Below are 27,507 nucleotides of genomic sequence, written 5' to 3' on the forward strand. Positions count from 1 at the left end.
AGCTCACAGCAACCTCCAACTCCTGGGCTCAAGCGAGTCTCCTGCCTCAGCCTCCCAAGTAGCTAGGACCACAGGCGCCTGCCACAGCAACCGGCTAGTTTTTGGTTGCAGCCGTCATTGTTGTTTTGGTGGGCCCGGGCTGGATTCTAATCTGCCACCTTAGGTGTATGTGGCTGGTGCCTTAGCCACTTGAGTCATAGGTGCCGAGCTTTAAGTCTGTTTTTCAAAAAGGTGGGAAAACTACTGAATGGGTTCTTCGTATTTTTCCTACCATTTATACTCAACTTTAAAACTCAGTTTTATTAGAATAAAGAAAGGCTGACTGGAATACCTGTTTGAAATCTTAAACTTACATGAAGGATGCATTGTATTCTTATCCAGATCCTCTTTTTTTTGCAAGATGTCTATATATAATTACATTATAAACTTTAGATTGGCTCTAAAGTCATGACTTAATGAGATAAATTATAAATTTTATAATTAATAATATACATACCTAATACTTAGTGACTATATTTGATCAGCCCACCTTTCAAATTTTTAAGGACACAAATATTTCTGCCATTTTACTTATTTATTTATTTTTTGAGACACAGTCTCACTTTGTTGCCCTCGGTAGAGTGCTCTGGAGTCATAGCTCACAGCAACCTCAAACTCTCAGGCTCAAATGATCCTCTTGCCTCAGTCTTCCCAGTAGCTGGAGTATAGGCACCCACCACAATGCCTAGCTATTTTTTTAGAGACAAGGTCTGGTTCTTGCTCAGGCTGGTCTCTAATTCCTGAGCTCAAAGGATCTACCCATCTCAGCCTCAGTGTGCTTGGATTACAGGCGTGAACCACTTTACCAGCCACTTCTGCCATTTTAGATTACAGATTTTGAGTTATTCTAATATTGTAGTTTCATCATCCTTCCCAAGATTATTAAATTTAGTTACAGAGTGTTAAAATTCAAAACACTGTAAGAAGTGTCAAAAGAATAATTTTCCCCTCTATGAAAAGCCATGATTTCGTTTGCTGTGAAATCAGAGGAATTTAATTTCCTTAGGTTGGAACAGGGTACTTAAACTACTAATGATGGGATTAAGTTGTTAAACTAAATTTTATAAAAATTGAAATGAATGTACATGCACAAGTAACATAAATTTGAGTAACAAAACCAAGCAATTTTTAAAGTCAGATCCCCCCCTAAAATAGGATTTATTAAAAGAAGGAGTCTTGTTAATTTATAATCAGTTCCTAAAGTTCACATAATTAGAACTAAAATAAAGGACATGATATGAAAATAATTTGTGTTACCCATGCCTTATAATTAAAAAGTTTTGGCTGAGCATGGTGGTTCACACCTATAATCTTAGCACTCCAGGAGACCAAGGTGGGTGAATTGCCTGAGCTGACCAGTTTGAGACCAGGCTGAGCCAGAGTGAGACCTCATCTCTAAAAATAGCCAGGCTTTGTGGTGGGCACCTGTAGTCCCAGCTCCTTGGGAGGCTGAGGCAAGAGAATTGCATAAACCCAAGAGTTTGAGGTTGCTGTGAGCTGTGATGCCACAACACTCTATCTAGGGCGACAAAATGAGACTCTGTCTCAAAACAAACAAACAAACAAAAAAAACAAAGCCTAAAACAACTTTTTTTTTCTATTGTTGGGGAATCATTGAGGATACAAAGAGCCAGGTTACTGCTTATATTTGTTGGGTTAAGTCCCTCTAATAATAGTGTCCTGCCCCCAAGAGTTGTGTCACACACTGTGGCCCCACATCCCCCTCCCTCCCTCTGCTCCCCAGTTCCCCTATAATTAAAAACTTTTAGAAATTGAGTCTGTTTGTGGGGACTTTTATTCTAAAATATAGAAGAAAAATTATATCACAGGCTGGATCCCTTGATAGCATTATGGTAACAAAGATCAGAGATTGATTTAGAATAAAATATACTGGAAAAAGAATCAGTAGATCTGAAGTATTTTGGCACTTACCTTTTTTCCGTGTTTTAGAATAAAATTTATGAGTGGCAGTGTGGCAAGTGAGTTGGAACTGTTTTGATGTGCATTCTGTATTTCTGGATTTGGAGAAATATTCTGATTTTAACCTGTGAGTTTATGTATCTTCACTTTATTTTGTTTGTTAATAGAGCTAGAAGTATTTCTATACAGAGCTCAATTACCTGGAAAAAGGTGATATAAAAGTTTAATCTCATGACGGCCAAGGTAGGTTTGATCCACCAACCTGTCTATAGAGGACGGGAACAGAAATGGAAAGGAATGCCTGTGAACTAGACGTGTGGATCTCCCCTTCCTGGGAATCAACACATAGTTGATTTGGCTTCTAATGTGCTAACGCAGTAAGGGAAAACTGTAAACTCTCTTCTGAGCACAATAAATAGGTTATATGCAGTCATGTGTTTTATTCTACTAAACTATAAAGCAAGATGATAAGTATTTGTATGTACATACATATATATGTGCATACTGACATCTTATACACTATATATACATATACATTTATTGGTATATATTGGTATATATTGGTATATACCAATTGGTATATATTGGTATAAAATTGGTATAAAATATATTGGTATAAAATCATTAGTTTTTTCAAGCATCACAGTTGATAGGAGAGGGATAGATAGAAATGCATTAATAAAACGTTGATTATAGTTAAATGTTTGAGTACCCACAATGCTATAAGTGTTCTAGAATACATATGCTGTTTTCCCATTCAATATGTAGAAGACAAAGTGCTTTGTCTTGTTACTTATAAGATAAATTGAATACACTTGTTACTGATAAGATACATTAAATAAATTGAAACCCTCCCAAACCTGCTATTTAACTGAAAACTGCCACAGCTACAAATCCCTTCACATGTTTGTCTCATGTCTATAGATTTTCTTGATTTTTAGGACCAGGTCTTTGTTTTGTTTTTTTTTTGCCAAGGGCATGTAAAAATATATTATAACTTTAAAAATAACTTAGTTACAGTAATACTTTGCTTGTGTCTTACCAACATGTAGCTGACAGTCAAAATTTTGCGATATAAATAAAACATAAAGGGATACATAAGAACCACAAGAAAGACAAGAAAATCCCCCAAACCCACAAAGTTGTTCAAATGTGAAATTAGAGAAAAGCTTTAACACTGGAGAATTCACTATGGTGAGCCCAAACAAGATAAGCTAGAAAAGGGTCTACAAAAAAGGCTTCGGTGTTAAATAAATTTTGACTTCCTCTGGCTCAGAAAACATCCGAGTGTAGTGAAGTCCTGTAAAGTTCCTCAACGTGACTGGTCCAGCCCTTCATAGCCGGTGCCAGTGCCGGCCTAGCCAAGTTTCTTATGTATCTGCAAACAACAAAAGTGAGCTGATCCGCCGAAAATGGGTTCTGACTCACTTCCTCTTTTTGCCAGGATGGTTTTATTTATTTATTTTTCTCTGAACTGTTTGTGCAAACAGGTAAAAAAATACATTTTGTAGCAACATTATTTTAGAAAACCCATCACCCAACTGCAAGCACAGCCCGGGAAGCCCTTCTTTCAACTGTGTGAGGACGGAGTTAGTCTAGCTTAGTTTTTGTTGTTGTTGTCTGATGCTTTTAACCCCGGAGGAGAAGAGCTGGCATCCTGATACCGATTTTTATCCGTGAAGTTCAGCACCTCATCCAAAAGTGAGGGCCCAAAGTCGAGCTGCAGTGAGAAGAGGGTCCCTGGGAGATCGGAGAGCGACTCCTCTGATTTAGTCTTTCCCTTGGGGAGCTCACACAGGGCAGGATGGTCAAATATGCCCTCGGCAGGTTGAGTACTGTTCCGACAGGCTGGAGGAGTGGCGGTCCCTACCCTGGCTGGACTCAGATGCAGAACCACTGGAGCCCCAAGAGGGTCTCCCTGGTGGACTCTCCCCCTCTCCAGCAGACTGCTTTTCTCCTGACCTTTCTCCTCCATGACCGGCTCACAGCTAAGCCTGGGCAGCTTCGCAGGCCCAAGGACTCCTGTTTAGAACTAAACGTCACTGGTGTCAATAAAGGCAGCATGAGAGCTTGGGACCCTCCGATGGTCGGGAGGGAGATCACGTTTTTGAGCACCGGAGAGGGCGTTTCTGAGAACATGGAGTCTGAAGTGCTGTTGGCCGGGAAGAACCCGTTATGCCCAGGGAACTGGCCCATGCATGCTTTCTCTTGGTTCCCCGGTAAAAGCTCATAGTTCCCCTGAAGGAAAGAAATAGCTCCCAAAACGTCATGCTGGTCCTCTTTGCCCATGTGAATGATGTGGGGCAAGTCTCCAAGGGGAGGACTGATGATATCAGGAGACAAAATGTCCCTCAGTTTAAATTTCTTTCCTTTCTAGTTATTGGCCACTTTCAGATAAATTGGGGTCTTGGCTGGCATCTTGGAATTTGAGAATTATCTGTTTTACTAGAGGGAAAAGGGGCCACTTTCTTCACAGATGTATGTTTCTGAAAAATCCTGTTGGATAGGACCATCACATCATTTTTCTCAAGTGGCTTCAGAATTGGCTCTGAAATGAGATGGGGTCTAAGAGACCTTCCTGCGGTTCAAGTGGGGCTTCCGGGAGAGTTGGTTACATCATCCAGCCCCTTCCACAAGGAGAAACCGGATCTACACCAGAGCAAGAACTCCAGAATCCCCACATAACCTTGACACTCTCTGCTGGAGACTCTTTTGGGGCAGGACTGCCTTTATAGCCTCAGACCCACCAGCTGTCACCGGGTTCTCTCTCTCCCCTGCAGGGTGCCATCTGGGAGAAAGAGCTGCATCTTGTTCACAGATGCTGCTGAATAAATGTTTGTTGAATGAATAAACAAATGAGAAAGCTGTTTGAAAGAGACTGCTGCAATTCTTCCACTTCGCCCCTGAGTGCCCTGCTGAAATTTCAAGGCAGAGTCTTTCTATGAATCCAGAGCCTCAGAGAGTCCCAGCCCCGACGCCTCCCGCGGGCGCACGCAGCTCCAGCTGGTGCGCGCAGCTGCAGCCAGGTCGGCGGGCGCGGCGCCTGCTCACAGCATTATCCGCTCCCAGACGGCGTGAAGGCGCCCCAGGCCTGCGGCCGGCCGGGTCTCCAGGCTGGGCCCCCTGCTTCGCCCCACAACCGCGCTCCCGCCCTCTCGGGCCCCCGCGGCCGCGAAAGAAGCTGCGAGCGAGACTCCAGGTCTTTCTTAAATAGAATTTTGGTTTATGTTCTTTGACCCGCATAGATCAATTCGAACATTTAAAATTGTAGACTATTTGTGAAAGTAACATCATCAAAACATGGGAGCAATTTATTGAATTAAATCTTCTTTTGAATTAATTATTGAATTAATCTCAGTTATTTATTAAATATTTCCATGATCAGTTTTGCCAGTCTGAGTAACAAAAAGAGTAAGTTGGGTTTGTCTTTATATAGAGCTTAAAAATGAAATAGGGAGCATTGCAGAAAGAATATAATAAATCTGACTGTCATGTACTCACCATACTATTTAACTTTCTGTCATTTTGCTTCAAACACTACCTCTTTTCTTCCCTCCTGAGACATAGTTCTTATCCTGAAGTGTGTGTGTGTGTTTTACTCCCATGTATATTTTAATTTTTTCTACATATGAATGTATCCATAAAAATCAACATTATAATTATATATTGCATATGTAGTCTAAAAAGTGCTTTTTTCACTCAACATTTTTAGACTTATCTGTGCTGATACACATACATGTAATTTTATTTCATTTTTATTCCTACATGCCAATTCATTATAAATATGAATATAATTATCTAGCCTTCTACTGACAGGAAGTTGTGTTGTATTAATTCACATGAGATCGAAAAAGATTCTCAAACTATTGTAATAAGAATCCGCCTATGTTAGAGGTTTTTATACCTTTTTGAGCAAAGGATAGAGGAAATCCTGAAGGGTCTCTTCTGAATTATTAAATAAATAAAGAAGCTTGGACAAGTAATTTTACATTTCAGAAAAGAGAGAAGTCAATTTATTGTTATCAGAGCAATAAATCATCATTAATATTTAAAACTTATCAGAACTGCTAACTTTCAGGGGTTAAAAGCATTGCAAACAACCTCTGGAATCCAGTTACATTCAAAAATTATTCCAATAATTATTCCAATTATCCAAAAATTATAATTATCCAAAAATTATTCCAATTATTCCAATTGTTCCAATAATTAAGAAGCCATTGAGGCTCGGCGCCTGTGGCTCTAGGGCCCGCCAAACAACAATGATGGCTGCAACCAAAAAATGGCCAGGTATTGTGGCAAGCGCCTGTCCCAGCTACTTGGGAGGCTGAGGCAGGAGACTCGCTTGAGCCCAGGAGTTGGAGGTTGCTGTGAGTGTGATGCCATGGCACTCTACCCAGGGGGATAGCTTGAGGCTCCGTCTCAAAAAAAAAAAAAAAAAAAAAAAAAGAAGCCATTGAGAGTTCTTTAAGTGAAGTACCTGTTAAAGTCTTTTTACGGCTTTTTAATTGAATTGATTGCCTTTCCAAAAATTGATTTGTAGGAGTTCTTAAAAAATTCTGCATGGGAGTCATTTGTTAGCTATATGTATTGTGAATTTTCAGTCTGTGCATTGAATATTAACTTTCCCAATTGTGTCTTTTGATGAACAGATGTTCTAAATGTTAATGATGTTCAGTTTCTAAGTTTCCTTTTGTGGATGGTATAGTAAAGACAAAGAAGAATAAACAGAGATCGTGTGTGGCCTGCAAAGTCTAGAATATTTACTCTCTGGCAGTTTATAGAAAAAATAAAGGTGATCCCTTCATTACATTAATGAATTGAGTATGGGTGCAATTCAAAGTTCAGATTGTTGCTGTAGCTGCCACCATCCTTGTCAAATCTGCTTCAAGATATCCATGAAATTGGTGAGTAATTGGAATGCAGAGTCTGGGCACCAAAAGTGGTGTAAGCTCTCATATTCATGACTTTGCATGCTGGCTAAAACAGCAGAAGGGATCTTATTTCCTCTTTCCAAATTCTTTGTAAGGTGTATAATTGGAGGAAGGCTTTTGATACAGAACCCTAGCTTCAAAGGAGTTTAGAAATGCAGTTTTGAGCATTCCATGGTCTCCATGTAAAAATGTAGAATGAAGGTTGAAAGGTCAATGCAAAGTATCTGCCACAGCCCCCAAGTTTAATTTCTTAAACAACTGATACTGTTTTATCAAAGTAGAACATTTCCATACTGTCTGCTGTTAGGGTGTGATTTCTAACAAAGAAAGTAGCAATAATAGCAAACTGTTAAATGTGTAGTATGGGCCAGTTATAAACCCTTCACATCATTATTTTACTGATTTTATAATGATCCTATGAAGTAGGTAGAATTATAACTTCTATCTCAGAAATGAGAAAACTGAGTCTTAAAGAAAAGTTAAGTAATTTGCCCAAGGTTGTAGAAGTGGTGGTGGAGCTGATTCAAGCTCAAGTATGTCTGAGCTCACACCCTCTAGCAGGCTCCTCAAACTATGGCCGGAGGGCCACATGCGGCCCGCCTAGGACATTTATCCGGCCTGCTGAGTGTTTTTGCCATCGCTGCCGGCCCTCCAACGGTCTGAGGGACAGTGAACTGGCCCCCTGTTTAAAAAGTTTGAGGACCCCTGCCTAGTACATCTAATCCTGTGTAATATTTGAGCGAGGTTAGGAATGATATGGAGAGATGAAAGCAAACCTCAAAAGTATTGTAAATCCTCTTCTCCCATCGAATACACTTATTTATTTATTTATTTTGAGACAGAGTCTATGTTGCCCTTGGTAGAGTGCGGTGGCATCACAGCTCATAGCAATCTCCAACTCTCGGGCTTAATCAATTCTCTTGTCACAGCCTCCCAAGTAGCTGGGACTACAGGTGCTCGCTGCAACGCCCGGCTTTTATTGTTGCAGTTGTCATTGTAATTTTAGCTGGCCCAGGACGGGTTTGAATCCGCCACCGTGGGTGTATGTGGCCCGCACCTACTCACCGAGCTACAGGCACCGCCCAAATACACTTTACAATCCTAGAAAAATTTAGGCTTACAGGTCAATGGATTTAAAACCCTCTGAAGAGCCTAATCTTGTTCATAGATTTAATACCATACTTTGAACATTTACTGATGTCCAGTAAGAACATGAACACACAAAAAAATCATCTGGACTGCTATTTATTCTTTGATCCACATACTATTTAAAAGAATCTTTTCTGTTTAATTAATTAATTTATTTTTTGAGACAAAGTCTCACTTTGTTGCCTTCTGTACAGAATTGTGTCATCACAGTTCACAGCAACCTCCACCTCTTGGGCTCAAGCGATCCTCAGTTTTTCTATTTTAGTAGTGGTGGGGGGTCTCAGTCTTGCTCAGGCTGCACTAGAACTCGAGCTCAAGCAATCCACCCACCTTGGCCTCCCAGAGTGCTAGGATTACAGGAGTGATCCACCCCGCCTGGAAAAAAAATGTTATTTAATTTCTACATGTTTGGGTATTTTGAGATACCTTTTGGGGATTGATTTATAATTTAATTGTGTTCAGAGAACATACTCTGTATGAGTTCCGCTATTTAAAATGTATTGACTTGTTTTATGTCCTAGCAGATGGTCTTTGTGATTTTGTGTCAAGGAATTTCGGTGATGCAGGTGGTAGTGGGAGACACAAGACTGCAGTGGCTTTAGGAGGAAGTGGGGAATGAGGAAGAGGAGATGGATTCTTGGAAACAACATGGGCTCGCCAGCAAAGGAAGGAAGAGAAAGGGGCAAAGGCAGAGGCTCCTGGGGAAAGACTCTCCTTTTCAGATCTCTCCTGTAGGGTCACAGGGTTCTTAGGGGCTGGTGTTCCCTAGGAAGGGAGGTGGCAGCCCGGGCACTGCCTGCTGACGTCAGGGTAGCACTTTAGAGCAACTCGCTCCTCCCCGCCTCACTGCCCGCGGCTCTGACTTCTTGCAGTTACTTCGCGCAGATACTGAGTTTGTGCCTGGAAATCCCTTTCGAGGCCACCGATGGAACGTGCTCTCTCCCCACTTCTGCGGAGATAGTCCCATCCGGATCGTCCTGGGTACCAAACCCCTCTACGTCTGGCGTCTCAGCTTCCAGCTTCCGGCGCCGGACGACGCTCGCGCGGCCGGTCGGCCGGGGTCCCACGAGGGGGCGCTCCCGAGGTTCCGCTGCTCAGGCCCGCGCGGGCTCCGAACCGCGGCGGCTGTGCCAGTCAGTTGCTGAAGCTGTGCGGACGGCCCAGCCCCGCCGCCTTGCCCAGCCCGGGCGACGAGGGGATGGCTGCAGGTGGCACAGCGCCGGCGGGGTGGCGGGAGCCCCTCACCGGCGCTGAGTGGTCCCGGCCGTCGTGGGGCGGCACCGGAAGGGCCATGCGGCGCTGGCTGCGCGGCTGGGTGCTCCCCACCGCGGCCTGTTACGATTACGGTGATGACTACTTACCCTACGGGATCCTCTTCGAAGACCTGGACCGCAATGGGGACGGCGTGGTGGACATCCAGGAGCTCAGGGAGGGGCTGAATAACTGGAGCTCCAGCTTTGGCATGAATGCGGAGGTGAGCGACCGGAATGTGGCAACGGGAGTCTGGAGAGATGGTGGATGAAGTCAAACTTGTCTTCCCCAAAGCTTCTTTCAAAGCCCCATGGAGTAATGGTGGGAGTCTCCTCTTCGTGAGCTTTGTACACGCAGGATAGTATGCCCAAACGAAACATATTCTCAACCTTCTTCTTGAAATGAAATAGTTATTTTTCATAGTGACAAAAGCCTTTGGGGCTTTTTGGAAGATGCTCAGCGTTTCTCGTGGCTCGTTAACATTTACTGAACCAGCACAGAACGTCGGGGGCTGTGGTAGCCTTCGTGCATAAGTAAAAGACCATTTCTTTCTCAGAAGGTTTTCAGCCTCGGAGAGGATGCTTCAGGATTTTCTCTAAATGACAGGCTCAGATGAATGCCACAGAGCCCCCTTTCTGACATCCACATCAAAAGTCTAGGGAAAGTTCAGGTCTTGATCCACGGTTTACACGTACAGCTGATTAAGGGTGCCTTTCTTCTCTAATGTAGTCTTGATTATTTTAAAACTATTTAGATAGAAGTGTCAGGATACCAAGAGAAAAATTATTTGATTTCCCCTAAATAGTCTTCAGATATTACTCCTCCTAATCTCAGCTCTCTTATCAGTGAGCTTTTGTTGTTAGAAGTTCAAACTATCTAGATCTTATTTATTTAGTAATGGCCCGACATAGGAAGGAAGCCTGCTTTCAATTTATAGCCAGTATTTTCAGGCAAGACAGGTGTTTGTTTCAAAGGTGAGGAGTCAGAACATCTGACCTCTTTCTTTGACTTTGAAAGTCACCTTAAATAAGTTGAAGTCTCAACTTATTTATTTATTTATTTTTTTAGATGGATTAGTGTTTTCTGGATGCTTGGTAGAATTTAGTGGTGAAGCCGTCATGTCCTGGACTTTTTTCTTTGTTGGGAGATTTTTGATTATTCATTCTCCTCACTACTTACTGATCTATTCAGATTTTCTGTTTCTTCATGATTTAGTCTTGGTAGGTTTCACGTTTCTAGGAATTTTTCCATTTCATGGGGTTATCCAGTTCATTGGCATATGATTGTACTTAGTATGCTCTTATAATTCTTTTTATTTCTGTAGAAGCAGTAATAATGTCCTCACTTTCATTTCTGATTTTAATAATTTTAATCTCCTTTTCTTAGTCCATCTAGCTAAAGATTTGCCAATTTTGTTGACAAGGCATCAATTTATGGGTTAGTGGATTATCTCTATTACATTTCTTTCATCTGTTTGACGTATATCTTCACTAATCTTAATTTCCTTCCTTCTGATAGCTTTGGGTTTAGTTTGTTTTCTTTCTCATTCCTTAAGTTGTAAAGTTGTTGATTTGAGATCTTTGTTTTTTGACTTTTCAATTTAATTAATTAATTTTTATTAAATTATAACTGCAACTGTGTACATTACTGCAATTATGGGGTACAATGTTTTTTTTTTTTTTTTTGAGACGGAGCCTCAAGCTGTCCCCCTGGGTAGAGTGCCATGGCATCACAGCTCACAGCAACCTCCAACTCCTGGGCTCAAGCGAGTCTCCTGCCTCAGCCTCCCAAGTAGCTGGGACTACAGGCGCCCACCACGACGCCCGGCTATTTTTTGGTTGTAGCCATTATTGTTGTTTGGCGGGTCCGGGGGGGATTCGAACCCGCCACCTTAGGTGTATGTGGCTGGCACCCTAGCCGCTTGAGCCATAGGCACTGAGCCCAATGTTTTGATTTTATATACAATTTGGAATGCTTACATCAAACTGGTTAACATAGCCTTCACCTCGCTTACTTAAATGTTGTATTAAGACATTTATACTCTTAATAAATTTGACATGTGCCCTTGTAACATGCTGTCTTATTTTTTAAAATAGGCATTTATCTCTATAAACATTCCTTTTATTTTATTTTTAATTATTTATTTATTTTTTGAGACAGAGTCTCACTCTGCTGCCCTCTGTAGAGTGCTGTGGCATTATAGCTCAATCTCTTAGGCTCAAGCGATTCTCTTGCCTTAGACTTCCAAGTAGTTGGGACTATAGATGCCCACCACAACACCCGGCTGTTTTGAGAGTTAGGTTCTCACTCTTGCTTAGGCTGGTCTCAAACCTATGAGCTCAGGCAATCTACCCACCTTGGCCTCCCAGAGTGCTAGGATTACAGTCGTGAGCCACTGCGCCTGGCCTAAACATCCTTTTAGTGCTGCTTTTGCCTTATCACATAAGTATGCATTTTATTTTATTTCAAAATATTAGGGAGTATAAATGTTTGTCTTATGTGGTAGCTTTCATAATGCTTAAGTCAGGGCTACTGGTGTGTTTATTACACAGATAGTGTTCACTGTATATGTTAAGTAGGCTTTTTTTTTTATTGTTGAGGATTCATTGAGGGTATAAGAAATCAGGTTACACTGATTGCATTTGTTAGGTAAAGTCCCTCTTACTATTGTGCCTTGCCCCCCAAAAGGTGTGTCACACACTGAGACCCCACCACCCTCTCTCCTTCCCTCTCTCTGCTCTTCCTTCCCCCCACTTCTCCCTCCTTCTTTCTCTCTCAGCTCTCCCCTTCCCCCACCCCCACTGTGTCATTAATTGTCATTAATCGTTCTTATATTGAAGTTGAATACATAGGATTCATGCTTCTCTGATCTTGTGATGCTTTACTAAGAATAATGTGTTCCACTTCCATCCAGGTTAATACAAAGGCTGTAAAGTCTCCATTTTTTTAAATGGTTGAATAGTATTTCATGGCATGTATATACCACAACTTGTTAATCCATTCCTGGGTTGGGGGGCATTTAGGCTATTTCCACATTTTGGTGATTGTAAATTGAGCAGCGATAAACAGTCTAGTGCAAGTGTCCTTATGTTAAGTTAGGTAGGTTTTTAACACTCTCCCCCTCCTGCCTCTCCCTTCTTGATAGCCAAGAACTTTGATGTCTCTCTGTGCCCATGTGTGCCCATCGAGTAGTTCCAAATGATTAAAGGGTATATGTAGTGTTTGTTTTTCCATTTCTGAGATACTTCACTTAAGATAATGGTCTCCAGTTTCATCCAAACTGTGGCAAAAGGCATCATCAATTCATTCCTTTCTGTGGCTAAGTAGTACAAAAACACTAATGAATTTTTGGGGTTGGCAGTTGTTTCATTCTTGGTTCTTGGTGTGCTTTTGGCAGAAGAATGACCAGACTACCCAAAGCAAAGAGAGGGTGAAATAAGGTTTATAGAGGAGGAGAAAGATAGGTTTACAGAGGAAGATATGTTCACCACAGACAACAAATGGGCCCCTGCTGTAATAGAAAATCTCTGGTAATGGTGGGGGACGGGGCGTTGTTTTATACTGCCTGGACTGGGCCCTCGTGGTTCAGACATCACGTCTTCATGGAACCACTTAATGGACTGTTAATAACATGATAATTAGTCTTATGTTGCTCTAGGTCACCTTCCAAATCCTATTGTGCCTGGGCTGCCTGACCTGCAGGCTGAGAGATTCCCTGCCTTGTTTCAAAGATTAGCAGGGGTTCCTTATTCTCCCAGGTGTGGTAGTTGACTGGGGCAGGACTAAGATGAGGTAGCACCAAGACAGGCCACCCTTGTCCTTCCCAGGTGGTACAGTTACTTGAAGCAGCACCAAGGCAAGGAATCCACTTTCATTCCTAATAGAATCTCAGAGGCACCTTGTGATCTATTTAAATTGATGGACACTTAGGTTGATTCTACATCTTTGCAGTTGTGAATTGTGCTTCAGTAAATGGGTGCAGGAATCCTTTTGATAAAATTACTTATTTTCCTCAGGGTAGATACCTGGTTGTGGGATAGATGGATAGAATGGTAGGTCTATACGTGTTTATTTCTTTTCAGGTATCTCCATAGTGTTTTCCATCAAGGTTGTACTCATTTATAGTCCCACTAACACTGTATGTGCTTGGTTCTTTCTGCATCCATGCCAACATGTATTATATAGCCATTCTGCTAAGTGTAAGGTGCTATCTCGTGGTTTTAATTTGAATTTCCCCAATGACAAGTTATTTTGAGTGTCTTTTCATGTTTGTTAGTCATTTGTTTATATTCTTTTGAAAAACTTCTGTTCTTGTCTTTTGCTCACTTTTTAATGGGATTGGGCTTACTGACTTGTTTGAGTTCTTTGTAGATTCTGTATATTAGCTCTTTATTGGATAGTTTGCAAATATTTTCTCTCATTCTGTAGGATGCCTATTTTACTATTGACAGTTTCTTTTACTATTTAGAAGCTTTTAAATAAGTTCCATTTATTTATTTTTGTTGTTGCTGTAATTGCCTGTTGGGTCTCAGTCATAAATTCTTTGCCTAGCCTGCTGTCTAGAAGATTTTTTTCTATATTTTCTTTAGAATTTTATGGTTTCATGCCTTACATTTAAATCCATCTTGAATTAATTTTTATATATTGTTAGAGACAATTTAACTCCTCTGCATGTAGTTATTAAATTTTCCCAGCACTATTTATTGAAGAGGGCTTGCTTTGCCCTGTGTATGTTGTTGTTGACTGATTTGAATACTCTTTTCTTACTCTTACTTCATTGGTCTGGCTAGGACTTCCAGTACTATGTTAGGCATTCTCATATTGTTCCAGTTTTAGGCAGAATGCTTTCAACCTTTCCCCACTCAATATGATGTTGGCTATGGGTTTTTCATATATGGCTTTTTGGGGTATGTTCCCTCTATGTCTAATTTTTTCAGGGTTTTTATTATGAAAGGATCTGGATTTTGTCACATGCTTTTCTTGCATCTATTGAGGTGGTCATATTATCTTTGTTTTTACGTTTGTGTAGTGAATCACATTTATTGATTTATGTATGTTGAACCATCCTTGCATCACTAGGATAAAGCCTACTTGGTCATAGTGAATTATTTTTTCGATGTGCTGTTCAATTCAATTTGCTAATATCTTGTTGAGTTTTGCATCTATACTCATAAGGGATATTGTTCTGTAGTTTTCTTTTTTTGTTGTGTCCTTTCCTGGCTTTGGTATCATGGTGATACTAGATTCATAAAATGAGTTAGAAAGTATTCTCTCTTTATAATATTATAGAATAATTTTTGGTGTTCTTTTTTGTAAGTCTGGTAGACTCTGGCTGTCAGACCAATTGTTGTGAAGCTTTATTTGTTGGGAGATTTTTTTGTTAATGCTTCTATCTCGATGCTCATTTTTGGTCTTTTTGGGATTTGTATTTTCTTCCTCTTGAGAGGTTTTGTGTTTCCAGGAATTTGTCCATTTCCTCTATGTTTTCTAGAGTATGTGCATAGAGATTTTCTTATCTTTTGTTGTTTATTTTTATTTATTTATTTTTTATTAAATCATAGCTTTGTACATTAATGCAATTATGGGGTATAATGTGCTAGTTTTATATACAATTTGAAATACTTTCATCAAGCTCGTTAACATAGCCTTCACCACATTTTCTTAGTTATTGTGTTAAGATATTTATATTTTACCCTTAGTAGATTTAACAGGTACCATGGGTGTGGTCCCACCAATTACCCTCCTTCCTCTCATCCTCCCCCTCTTCTTTCCTCTTCATCTTGGGCTGTAGTTGGGTTATAACATTCATATGGAAGTGTGGGTGCTTATAAATTGGTTTCATAGTAGGGCTGAGTACATTGGATACTTTTTCTTCAATTCTTGAGATACTTTGCTAAGAAGAATATGTTCCAGCTCCATCCATGTAAACATGAAAGAGGTAAAGTCTCCATCTTTTTAAAGGCTGCATAGTATTCCATGGTGTACATATACCACAATTTATTAATCCATTGATGGGTCTATGGGCACTTGGCCTTCTTCCATGACGTAGCAATTATGAATTGGGCTGCAATTAACATTCTAGTGCAAATATCTTTGTTATAAAGTGATTTTGGGTCCTCTGGATATATACCTAATAGAAGAATTAAAGGATCGAATGGCAAGGCTATTTTTAGATCCTTTAGTGATCTCCAAACATCTTTTCAAAAGGAACGTATTAGTTTGCATTCCCACCAGCAGTGCAGAAATGTTCTTCTTTCTCCACATCCATGCCAACATCTCTGGTTTTGGGATTTTGTGATGTGGTCTAATCTTACTAGAGTTAGATGATATCTCAAAGTGGTTTTGATTTGCATTTCTCTGATGATTAAGGATGATGAACATTTTTTCATATGTCTGTAGGTCATGCACCTGTCTTCTTCAGAGAATATTTTCTTCAAGTCCTTTGCCTACCCTGAGATGGGATCACTTGTTCTTTTCTTGCTAATATGCTTGAGTTCTCTGTGGCTTCTGGTTATTAAACCTTTGTCAGAGACATAACCTGAAAATATCTTCTCCCATTCTGAGGGTTGTCTGCTTGCTTTACGTATTGTGTTCTTGGCTGTGCAGAAGCTTTTTAGTTTGATCAGGTCCCAGTAGTATATTTTTGATGTTGCTTCAATTGCCCAGGGGAGTCCTCCTCATAAAATATTCTTTCAGGCAGATTTCTTCAAGAGTTTTCCCTGCACTTTTTTCTAGTATTTTTATCATTTCATATCTTAAGTTTAAATCTTTAATCTAGTGAGACTCTATCTTAGTTAACAGTGAGAGGTGTGGGTCTAGTTTCAGTCTTCTACAGGTTGCCAGCCAGTTTACTGAGCACTCTATTTGTTAAATAGTCTTTTCTCCACTGAATGTTTTTAATTGGCTTATCAAAGATCAAATGATGGTAAGTAGTTTGGTTCATCTCTTGATTCTCTATTCTGTTCCATACATCTGCCTCTCTGTTCTTGTGCCAGTACCATGCTGCTTTGATCACCATTGAATTATAGTATAATTTGAGCTCTGGTAGCATGATCCTCCTGATTTGTTTTTTTTTCTGAGTAATGTCTTGGCTATTTGAGTTTTTTTCTGATTCCATATAAAATGAAGTATTATTTTTTCAAGGTTTTTAAAGTATGACAGTAGTGCTTTAATAGGGATTGTGTTAAAATTGAATATTGCTTTGGGTAGTATGGACATTTTAACAATGTTGATTCTTCCCGGCCATGAGCATGGTATGTTTTTCCATTTGTTAACATCTTCAGGTATTTCTTTTCTTAGAGTTTTATAGGTCTCTTTATAGAGATCTTTCATGTCCTTTGTTAGGTAAGCTCCCAAATAGTTCATCTTCTTTGGCACTACTGTAAAAGGAATGGAGTCCTTGACTATTTTTTGAGCTTGACAATTGTTGGTATATATAAAGGCTACAGATTTGTGAGTATTAATTTTGTAACTTGAGATGTTGCAGTATTCCTTAATCACTTCTAAGAGTTTTGTAGTTGAATCCCTGGGGTTTTCCAGATATACCATCATATCATCTGTGAAGAGTGAAAGTTTGATCTTCTCTGAGCCTATATAGATACCCTTGATTGACTTTTCTTGCCTGATTGCAATGGCTAAGACATCCATTACAATGTTAAAAAGCAGTGAGACAATGGGCAACCTTGTCTGGTTCCTGATCTGAGTGGAAATGATTTCAGTTTAACTCCATTCAATATGATATTGGCTCTGGGTTTGCTGTAGATGGCCTCTATCAGTTTAAGAAATGTCCCTTCGTATTATACCTATTGTCTTAAGTGTTCTGATTATGAAAGGATGCTGGATATTATCAAAAGCTTTTTCTGCATCAATTAAGAGAATCATATGGTTTTTGTTTTTTGTTTTTTATTTTGTTTATGTGATGAATTATATTTATAGGTTTACATATATTGAACCAGCCTTGAGACCCTGGGATAAAATCCCCTTGGTCATGGTGTATAATTTGTTTGATGTGTTGCTGGATTTTGTTTGCTAGGATCTTACTGAATATTTTTGCCTCAATATTCATTAGAGATATTGGTCTATAATTTTCTTTTCTTGTTGAATCTTTTCCTGGTTTGGGGATCAAGGTGATGTTTGCTTCATGGAATGTGTTGGGTAGTAGTAGTCCTTCATTTTCTATACTTTGTAAAAGGTTGAGTAATATAGGTACTAGTTCCTCTTTAAAGGTTTGGTAGAACAGAATTCTGATGTGAAGCCACCTGTTTATGAATGGGATCTTCTGGTGTGTCTGCCTTATTGTTCCTTGGGGGAGATGATCTACTCTGATTATTCATGTTGCTGGAGTTTTTCTGCTGATTCTGCCCCAGATTATTTTTCACTGTTTGGCTAGATGAGCGGATAATGTGAAATTGGATTGGGGGATCCTGGAGAGTGATTAACCAGCCCGTTGCCCAAGAGCTGGGACTGGTAACTCCTGGCTCTGCCCTAGAGCTTTGCGGACCCATACAGCACTACGGTCTGAGACACTGGGGACCTGCTTGGTGTGGTAGGGCCAAGTGGCTCTGTCTTGTTTTCAGCTGGTCTTTGTCCAATCCTAGTGAATCAGTACCTCTGGGTTGAAGACTCAGCTGTGGAGAAAGACAAATAACTAAGACACCCACCCCCCACAGGCAACAACTGGAAAAGGAAAATCAAACCTTCCCACAACAACACAACCAGGGTACTACCTTAGATGGTTCTTGTTTGATTGGCTCAGATCAAGAGTTCAAAATCAATTATCCCAGTCAGCACCAAGTCTCAAGTGGGAGAGTTCAAAAGGTCTCCAGCAACTAGATAGCAGGGGTCTGCTGGCAGCTTGAGTATGACTCACTCTGGCTCTCCATGGAGTCAGAAAGGCCCACCTAGCAAATGAATTAGTCCAGGAAGGTTGATGTCTTCTTCCCCACTTTGCACCTCTGTTGCCCAGTCACTGGTAACCCCACAGGGCTGTGACCCATTTCCTTCCAATGAGCTGATGCACCAGGGGTTTGTGCCTGCCTGAGTCACTGGGAAATCTATGTCTCCTCAGCCGGACTGCTGCATTCTGCCACCAGCTGGCAGGTAGAGCTGAAGCCTGACTACCTTGGGTGCTTAATGGAGGCTGGGGGGTTTCACTCAGTCCTAGCCCTGCCTCCAGTTGATTTTGCTGCCAGTTATATTCTTGTAGAATTTGCTTTTCTGTCCTGGCAATATTTCCCTGTGGGCCAGGCACTGTTTGAATTCACAGAAACGATAGCTCAGCCCTGCCCTGTGCTGATGCCTATGCCAGTTCTCACAGAGCTGGCGTCTCTGTCTCCATTGCACTCTGTGTTGGAGTGGGCCTGGTTAGAGCTCTCAGTTCCTGCCCTTCCCTGGAGTGATGCTGCTTCCTCGCCTCCTTTTGTCCTCGCTATGCTCCCCTGGGGGCCATTGCATCTTGGGCTCACAAAAGCAGCAATTCTGACTCAGCTCCGCCTTGGGAGTATGCCACCTCTGTATGCACATTGATTCTATTCTCTATCCTGCTACATCTGCCCAGGCAGGTACCACCTCAGGCATACCCTTTGCTCATGGGGCTGGCATTTATGTCCCAGATCTTTTCCACCTGTGGCTGCCACTGGAGCAGAAGCCCGACTTCCTCTGCTTGTTAAGAGAGGAGGGAAGTGTTTCTCCAAAACATCACCAGGGGTGTGAGCCCTGTTGTTCCGGCTGCTGCTGCTGCTGTGTTGTGCCTTGGGGAACCATCTCTCCCTCTCCAGTATGGCTCCCTCACTCCATAGTCCCCACTTTACCATGCTGCCAATTTAGCACCAACTTGTAACAGCCCACTCCATGTCAGCACCTCTCAAGAACATGCCCAATAATCTGGACTCCATGGGGGACAGGCTTCCAGACCATGGGGTGAGAGTGGAGAGAAGTGCTGGCAGTTCAGAATTGTAGGTAGAGTACATGTTCAGTTTTATGCCTGGCAGGAGAGTGCCATGGCACACTAGTGGGTCCTTTCTGGGGAAGGAGTTTCAGTTTTTAGAGGGTCTCTCCCATGGGATAAAGTAGGAGGAGATCTGAACTCTGCTCACTGTGTGTAGAAAATATACTGTGAGCTGTTCTCATGGGGGAGGGGACTCCATCTGCTTGGCAATGGGTTTTGTACCTATTGTTTGTTTCTTTAAGATTGCAGCTCATCTCAGCAGGATGATGTGTGCTCTTCAGAATTCTCTCTTGGCTCAGCTCCAAACCATCAGCTTACTTGCTAAACTTCTGTCCTTTAACTCTCCTTTTGTACAGGAGCCTCTGTGTAAAGCTGGCTCCAGTTGGACATCTTAGTCTCCTAGAGATTTTCATAGTATTCACAGATGATATTTTTTATTTCTGTGGTATTAGTTGTAATATCTCTTTTTGAATTTCTGTTTGAATTTTTTTGGTCAGCTCTCTTCTGTCCTTGTTTAATCCTACAAGCAACCTGTCGCTTTTTTTTATCTTTTCAAAGAACCAACTTTTTGTTTTGTCAATGCTTTGTATTGTTTCTTTGGTTTCCATTTCATTTAGTTCTGCTCTGAGCTTTGTTATTTCCTTTCTTCTCTGGGCTTTAGGTTTGGTTTGGTCTTCTTTTTCTAGTTCCTTGAGATGTAACATTAGGTTCTTAATTTGTGATCTTTCTGTGTTTTTGATGTAGACATTAATTTTCCTCTGAGCACTACATTTGCATAATCTCAAAGATTTTGATAGTTTATGTCCCCTTTGTCTCTGACTTTGGGAAATATTTTGATTTCCATTTTTATTTCATCATTGACCCAAGGATTGTTCATTAGCAAGTTGTTTAATTCTCATGACTTTTTGTAGATTTCAGTATTTCTTTTGATTTCTTGTTTTACTGCATTGCGGTCTGAGAAGATACTTGGTATGATTTCAGTTTTTTGAATTTGTTGAGAATGTTTTTTGACATAAAATATGGTTATTCTTTGGAAATGTCCTATGTGCTGATGAGAGGAATGCATATTCAGTAGTTTTGGGGTGGAATGTTCTGTAAATGTCAGTTAGATCCAGTTGTTCTAGAGACCTATTTAAGTCTTGTGCTTCTTTATATTCTGCATTGATGATCTCTGTCCAGCTCTGTCAGTAGTATTAAAGTCCCTGATAATTACAATGCTACTGTTTATCTCTTTGCTTAGATCTAGTAGAATTTATTCTATGAATCTGGGAGCTCCTATGTTATGTTCATATATATTTAAGATTATTTTGCCTTCTTGTTGAATTGCTCCCTTTGTTATTGTAAAATGACCATCTTTATTTTTCTTTACCATTGTTTATTTAAAGTCAATTTTATAAGGTATGAAGATAGCTACACCTGCTGTCTCTTGGTTTCCATTTGTGTACAATAATATTTTTCATCCCTTCATCTTGAGCCTGTGTGCATCCTTGTGTGTTAGATGTGTTCTTGGAGATAGAAGATACTGGATTGTGTTTTTTCCATCCATTCACCCAGTCTGTGTGTTTTGGGTAGAGTATTCAGAATGTTTGTGTTGAGTGGTAGTATTGATGTGTGGGATGCTATTCTGTTCATCTTATTATTATTATTATTATTATTTTTTGTAGTTTTTGACTGGGACTGGGTTTAAATCCACCACCTCTGGTATTTGGGGCTGGCACCCTACTCCTTTGAGCCACAGGTGCCGACCTTTTTTTTTTTTTAGACAGAGTGTTACTATTTGCTCTTGGTAGAGTGCCGTGGCATCACACCTCACAGCAACCTCAAACTCTTGGCCTTAAGCAATTCTCTTGCCTTAACCTCACAAGTAGCTGGGACTACAGGCATCTGCCACAATGCCCGGCTATTTTTGTTGTTGTAGTTGTCATTGTTTAGCAGGCCAGGGCTGGGTTCAAACCTGCCAGCCCTGGTGTATGTGGCTGATGCCCTAGCTGCTGAACTACTGACACCAAGCCTATTCTGAGCATCTTGTTGGGTATTACCTATGGCTTTGTTTTCTCTCTTGTGCTGTTGTTTTATATTAGCTGTGAGCTTTAGCTTTGGGGTAATTTTTCAGAGGTGGGCATCTAGTGTGCTGATTTCTCTATAATGCTGTTTTGAGTATTTCCATTAATGCAGGTTTGGTCATGACAAATTCCCTCAGTGTATGCTTTTCTGGAAAAATCTTTATTTATCTGTTGTTTATGAAATTAGTTTTGTAGGATACAAGATTCTTAGCTGGCTCTTCCTATATTTAAGAAGACTAAAGCAGGGGCCCCAGTCCCTTTTGGCTTGTAAGGTCTTTGCTACAGAGTCCACAGTTAAGCTGATGAATTTTTCTTTGTAGATGAGGTGGTGCTTTTGTCTTGTTGCTTATAGAGTTTTCTTCTTCAGGCTTGGTGCCTATAGCTCAGTGGTTAGGATGCCGGCCATATACACTGAAGCTGGTGGGTTTGAGCCTGGCCCGAGCCTGCTAAACCACAATGACAACTATAACAACAACAACAAAAAAAGCTGGGTGTTGTGGTGGGTGCCTGTAGTCTCAGCTATTAGGGAGGCTGACATAAAAGAATTGCTTAAGTCCAAGAATTTGAGGTTGCTGTGAGCTGTGATGCCACAGCACTCTACCAAGGGCAGCAAAGCAAGACGCTGTCTCAAAAAAAAAAAAAAAGAAAAAGAAAAAAAAGGAATTTTCTATGTGTTTTGGAGCTTTTCATTTGCTGTGCATCTTCCTGGTGTTTAATGACCATCTTGTGTGTGGATGTCTGAATGTCTAATGATACCAGAGAAGTTTTCCTTATTAATTCCCTGGAATCAGTTTTCCTCACTTCTTCTTGTTCTTTTTTCTTCTCTCTGGGGGATAGCTGTAATTTGTATGTTAGTTTGCTTCACATAGTCCCATATGAGGGCCCATCTGATAAGGAGATAACAAGTAAGCTAAGACTTAAAGAAAGATTAAGAGTTAGCCAGATAAAGAAAGGTTTAGTCCAATAAGAAGGAAGAATTCTTTAAAAGGAGATAATTAAATCATATTTCCAGAAGAAGTTTTTTGAAGAAAGACATATTTTAACAGTCTGTTCTGAAATGGACATTTGTGATATCCTTATATAATGGAAAAGCCCAATGTGGGTTACATCTTGGGTATTTTAATACCAATACTTTTACACATCTTCCTGTGTGTTGATGATTACTTTTCGGTTTCTATCACTTAGATGTTTAATATAAGTTATTAGCTTTGGATGCAGTGAATGAGGAGGATAAGTGGCTAAAAATTGGCAAGAACCTGCTTTTTTATATACTTTAATGAGCCTGGATTCTGACAAGACCTGTCTACAGGTTCATTAGTCCTTCCTTTCTTGCTTCCATCCTTTCCTTCCTTTCCTCTTTTTTTTTTTGGTAGGTCTGGGCTGGGTTTGAACCCCCCAGCCCTGGTGCACAGGGCCAGTGCTCTAACCATTGAGCTACAGGTGCCCAAGGTGCCCCCCCTCCCCTTTTTGACAAGGTGTTATTTTGTTGTCTTGGCTGGAGTGCTGTGGTGTGATTATAGATTATAACTCCAACTCTGGGTTCAAGTAATCCTCCTGCCTCAATCTTCTAGGTAGCTAGGAATATAGGTATGCACCACCATGCCTAATTTTTAAATTTTTTGTAGAGATGGGTTATCACTATTTCTTTCTTTCTTTTTTTTTTTTTTTTTTTTAGACAGAGCCTCAAACTGTCCCCCTGGGTAGAGTGCCGTGGCATCAAACCTCACTGCAACCTCCAACTCCTGGGCTCAAGTGAGTCTCCTGCCTCAGCCTTCCAAGTAGCTGGGACCACAGGTGCCCGCCACAATGCCTGGTTGTTTTTTGGTTGCAGCCATCATTGTTGTTTGGCGGGCTGGGCTGGATTCGAACCCTCCACCTTAGGTGTATGTGGCTGGCGTGTTAGCCACTTGAGCCACAGGTGCCAAGCCCTCACTATTTCTTAGGCTAGTCTTAAACTTCTGGTGTCACTAAGTCCTCCTGCCTTGACCTCCCAAAGTGCTAGGATTATAAGCATGAGCCACTATGCCTGGCCTGTTTATGCTTTGTATTAAATTTTTCAGTTGAGTCATTATTTTCTTCATCTCTAGGATTTCTCTTTGATTCTCTTTAATGTTTCTTTTTCTCAAACTTCTTGCTTTGCATATTGTTTTCCAAATTTCATTAGATTTTATATTCATATATTCTTGTTCACTGATTTTTTTTTAATTGCTGGGGGTTCATTAAGGGACAAAGAACCAGGTTACATTGATTGCATTTGTTAGGTAAAGTCCCTCTTATAATTGTGTTCTGCCCTCAAAAGGTGTGTCACACACCATGACCCCCCTCCCTTTCCTTCCTTCCCTCTCTCTCCTCTTCCCTTCCCCCACCTTTCACTGTGTACTAGATCATTAATTGTCCTCATATTAGAATTGAGTACATAGGATTTTTGCTTTTCCATTCTTGTGATGCTTTACTAAGAATAATGTGTCTTCCAACAAAAGATGTAAAGTCTCCATCTTTTTTAATGGCTCAATAGTATTCCATGGTATATATATACCACAGCTTATTAACTCATTCCTGGGTTGGTGGGCATTTAGGCTGTTTCCACATTTTGGTGATTGTAAATTGAGCTGCGATAAACAGTCTAGTGCAAGTGTCCTTATGGTAAAAGGATTTTTTTTTTCTTCTGGGTAGATGCCCAGTAATGAAATTGCAGGATCAAATGGGAGGTCTAGTTTGAGTTCTTTGGGAAGATTATTCTGAATTGTCAGTCTTTTATAGACTTCCACTTCTTTAGGGTTCATTATTGTTGCTTTATGGACTCAATGTTATTCTTTTGGAAGTGTTATGACTCTGTGATTCTTTATAATCCTTATGTTTTTCCCTGGTTTTCTACGCATTTACAAGACAGCCCCTTCTTCTTTATAGTTGTTTTTGGCAGGGTTAGACCTTTATCATTAGTGTAGCTTATGATTCTAGAAAGATCAGCTGGTGATGGCCCTGGGCAGGCAGAGCTGTCATGAGTTCTCTAGTTGGCTGGGAAACTGCCTTTGTTCTGATGTCAGGTGTGGGAGATGACTGGCTGGGCTCTGCTATCAGGCAGGACTGTGATGGCATCTGGCCAGGCCAGTCATAGGTGTATTCTATGGATTGGCAATCTGCTATTTGGGATCTGTAGTTGGGCAGGGCTATATGCTGGGCTCCAAATTTAGGTGGAGTTGCCACTTATGACAGATGGGACCATAGGCTATGCTACTTAGAAAAGTGTGATTATTACCTCCCTGTCAGTGTGGAACTGTGGGTTGGGCTTTTGGTTGGGTCAAGCCACTGTTTGAATTACCTGGTCAAGCTGGTCTAATCCCTTTGCTTCTCTGAAATGGGTGGAGGTGGATGTTTCTCTGCCTGGGTAGTGGTATTGGATGGACACTGCGGCTGGGTCTGGAGTCTAGGCATCTAGGGATTTAAGCTATGTTGAATTTCCTACTGTGCTTGGGAAGGTAACCAGCTTTGCTTAGTGGTCAGGCTATGAAATTTGCTGTTATCTCCAATCAGGTGCCAGCTGTCCAGCTGTCAGGAACACAGAGGTACCACCAAGATCTGCATGCTGTCTCCTTTGATTTCCTGTGTCTCCTATGATTTCTGTCTCCTTTCTTTTGTTTCTACCTGGTTCTAGTGGTTGAGCCATGCCATTTTCTCCAGTGTTCCCCCTGAGCTGAGAAGGATTTCAAAACTGAAAAGGATTTCAAAATGCTAGAGAAGCCAGATGTCTGCGTTTGGGTCTCTTTTCCCCTGATAGAGACTATGAACCCAGAGAACTCCTCTTTGTCTGGTGTTGTGTTGATTTAGTGGAGGAGAGGGACAGTAATGGTCAAAGTGAGACCATTTTTCTTACTCTTCTAATTTGGTTTTGTTCAGTTTTCTGGACCACATAGATGTCTTAGTTTTATTGGCAAGTTTTGGAGTTTACAAAAAGATGTTCTTGTCTATGGATAGTTGCTTACTGAACTTCGTTTGTAGATCAATGGAGCCAGATATTTACTAATTCCTATTCTGCCATCTTGCTGAATGTCACTACCATAAATGGAAAACTAGTAGATTATAAGTGAGGATAAAATAAATAAATTGAAAACAAATTGCTATTAATAAAAATCTGGCTTAATACAATACAGATGCTTTTTGAGTTATGACAGGATCATGTCTTAATAAACTCATCGTAAGCCAAAAATATTTTAAATCAAAATGCATTTATACTCTACTAAACCCATTGTGAAGTTGAGAAATTGTATGTCAAACCATCATAAGTCAGGGATTGTATTGTCTGATGAAGGTGAGCCTAGGACTTATACTTTTTTTTTCTGTAAAAATTTGGCAAGTATTGAGGCTTATTAGCACATTGTAATGTTCTCCGCGATGTACTCAGAAGGATTGAAAGAAAATTTGAACAGGAATTTTTTTTTACACTATGTTTTAGTGTTGTATGTTTGTATGTATACACCAAATGTATCCCACTCATTGAGAAACACCTTGGGGATTAAGTTGAAATCCTTTTTATGGCATGTATATCCTCTTATGATCTCTCCCCTGCCTTACTCATCTGCTGCTTTTCTCCCTTGCATTTTGTACTTAGCAAATTGGGACTATCTAAGGTTGTTATGAAGATTAAATGAGTTTATACATATAAAGTACTTAGAAGTAAGTACTCAATGAGTATTAGCTGTTAGTATTATCACCACCATTATTACTATGTTTTTGTAATTAACATATATTTTGCCTGCTTGCAAATACTGTCACATATTCTTAGAATATCTTCTTTAACTTATCCATGCAGCTAATGACTATTTTTATTGGCAGTCTCAGCTGAAGTACTCTTCCTCTGGGAAGACTCTCCTGAATTCCCATAAACATCGCTTAAATATATTCCCATTATATCACCTAACACATTGTCTTTGGTTATATGAGTGGTTTCTACTAGTCTGTAACTTTTTTCATGACAGAGACTATTATCTTCTTGTCTTTTAGTCCCTAATGCCTAGTCTAGTATCTGGATTGTTGCATGAATTTTTGAATTCAGTATATATTTATTAAGGACCTATTTATGCCACACTTTATGCAGGTATTGCTGTCACAAAGCTGAGCAAGACATGCCCTCTGAGGTAGGAATTTGCTGGAAACATATATGATGTGCATTTAAAAAATTATTGTTAATTTTTTTATTTAAAAAAGCATCAGGTCTAAAGCGAGATTTGAACATACACTCTTATTTTACAAGGATCGCTCTCAAACCGTTAAGCTAGGAGACATACTTGAATTCCACATATTTTATCTCTTTTGGATAAGAGATTGTGAGGTTCCTAATGGCAAAGCCTATGTGTCTTAGTATCTTTCTTCCCCTGAGGTACTTGGCATTCGTTGTTTACTGAAGGTAAATACTTCCTAATAAGATTCTTACTTATTTGAAGTGGCATGGTGGCTATTAATTTTACTATTGCACAAATTTTAAAAATTGCTTAATATATTAACCTTGTAGCTATTCTAAAAAACTAGAATAATGGATGCTTATGGAAATTATAATTAACATGAGTGAAATGTGTAAATGTTAACAAGGTACACTGGCTTTACTTATGATATAGCTCTGCAATGAGTTTCTTCTTTCTTGTAGGCAATTTTGAAGGCCGGAGACACCAACAAGGATTCAGAATTGGACTTTGGAGAGTTTTTGCGTTACCTTCAAGACCATGAGAAAAAAATGAGACTGGCATTTAATAGTCTGGACAAAAATAAAGATGGTATGTATGTGTTTTTCTATCCAGAGTTAGTTAAACATGAATAATAACTGTCAGTAGTAAAGAGTACTTTTACTACCCTTTAATTTACTCCTATTATCAAAGATTCAGTTATTTCTACTAGTTGTCTAGCAGCAATTAAATAATTTTTGTAGAAGGCTCTGTCATAATTAATTTAAAGCTTCTTTGCTTAGTAAGAAGGCCTTTCTACTTTTTTCAATATAAATGTATGAGCTAAAACTTTTATAATTTAAAAATGACATTTTAAAAACTTTTTTTTATTAAATCATAGCTGTGTACATTAATGCAATCATGGGGTACAATGTGCTGGTTTTATATACAATTTGAAATATTTACATCAAACTGGTTAACATAGCCTTCACAGCATTTTCTTAGTTATTGTGTTAAGACATTTATATTCTACACCTAGTCAATTTCACATGTAC

At 40.1% G+C, this 27,507-nt stretch overlaps 1 protein-coding gene and 1 pseudogene across 1 annotated transcript in view; one reads left to right on the forward strand and one right to left on the reverse strand.

Moving 5' to 3' along the window:
* Positions 1-3,559: 3,559 nt before the first annotated feature.
* LOC100962330 lies at positions 3,560-4,377 on the reverse strand (annotated as a pseudogene).
* A 4,953-nt stretch (positions 4,378-9,330) lies between these two features.
* Positions 9,331-27,507, forward strand: part of LOC111723294 (calcium-binding mitochondrial carrier protein SCaMC-1-like) — a 73,036-nt gene continuing 54,859 nt past the window's right edge. The window contains exons 1-3 of the mRNA XM_023509871.1: positions 9,331-9,513; positions 9,847-9,849; positions 26,938-27,064. Of these exons, the coding sequence (XP_023365639.1) occupies positions 9,331-9,513; positions 9,847-9,849; positions 26,938-27,064 (313 nt within the window). The remainder of the gene's footprint in view (positions 9,514-9,846; positions 9,850-26,937; positions 27,065-27,507) is intronic.

The sequence above is a fragment of the Otolemur garnettii genome, unplaced genomic scaffold (genome assembly GCF_000181295.1).
Source record: "Otolemur garnettii isolate 467f Iridium unplaced genomic scaffold, OtoGar3 scaffold00010, whole genome shotgun sequence".
Classification (NCBI taxonomy): Eukaryota; Metazoa; Chordata; class Mammalia; order Primates; family Galagidae; genus Otolemur; species Otolemur garnettii.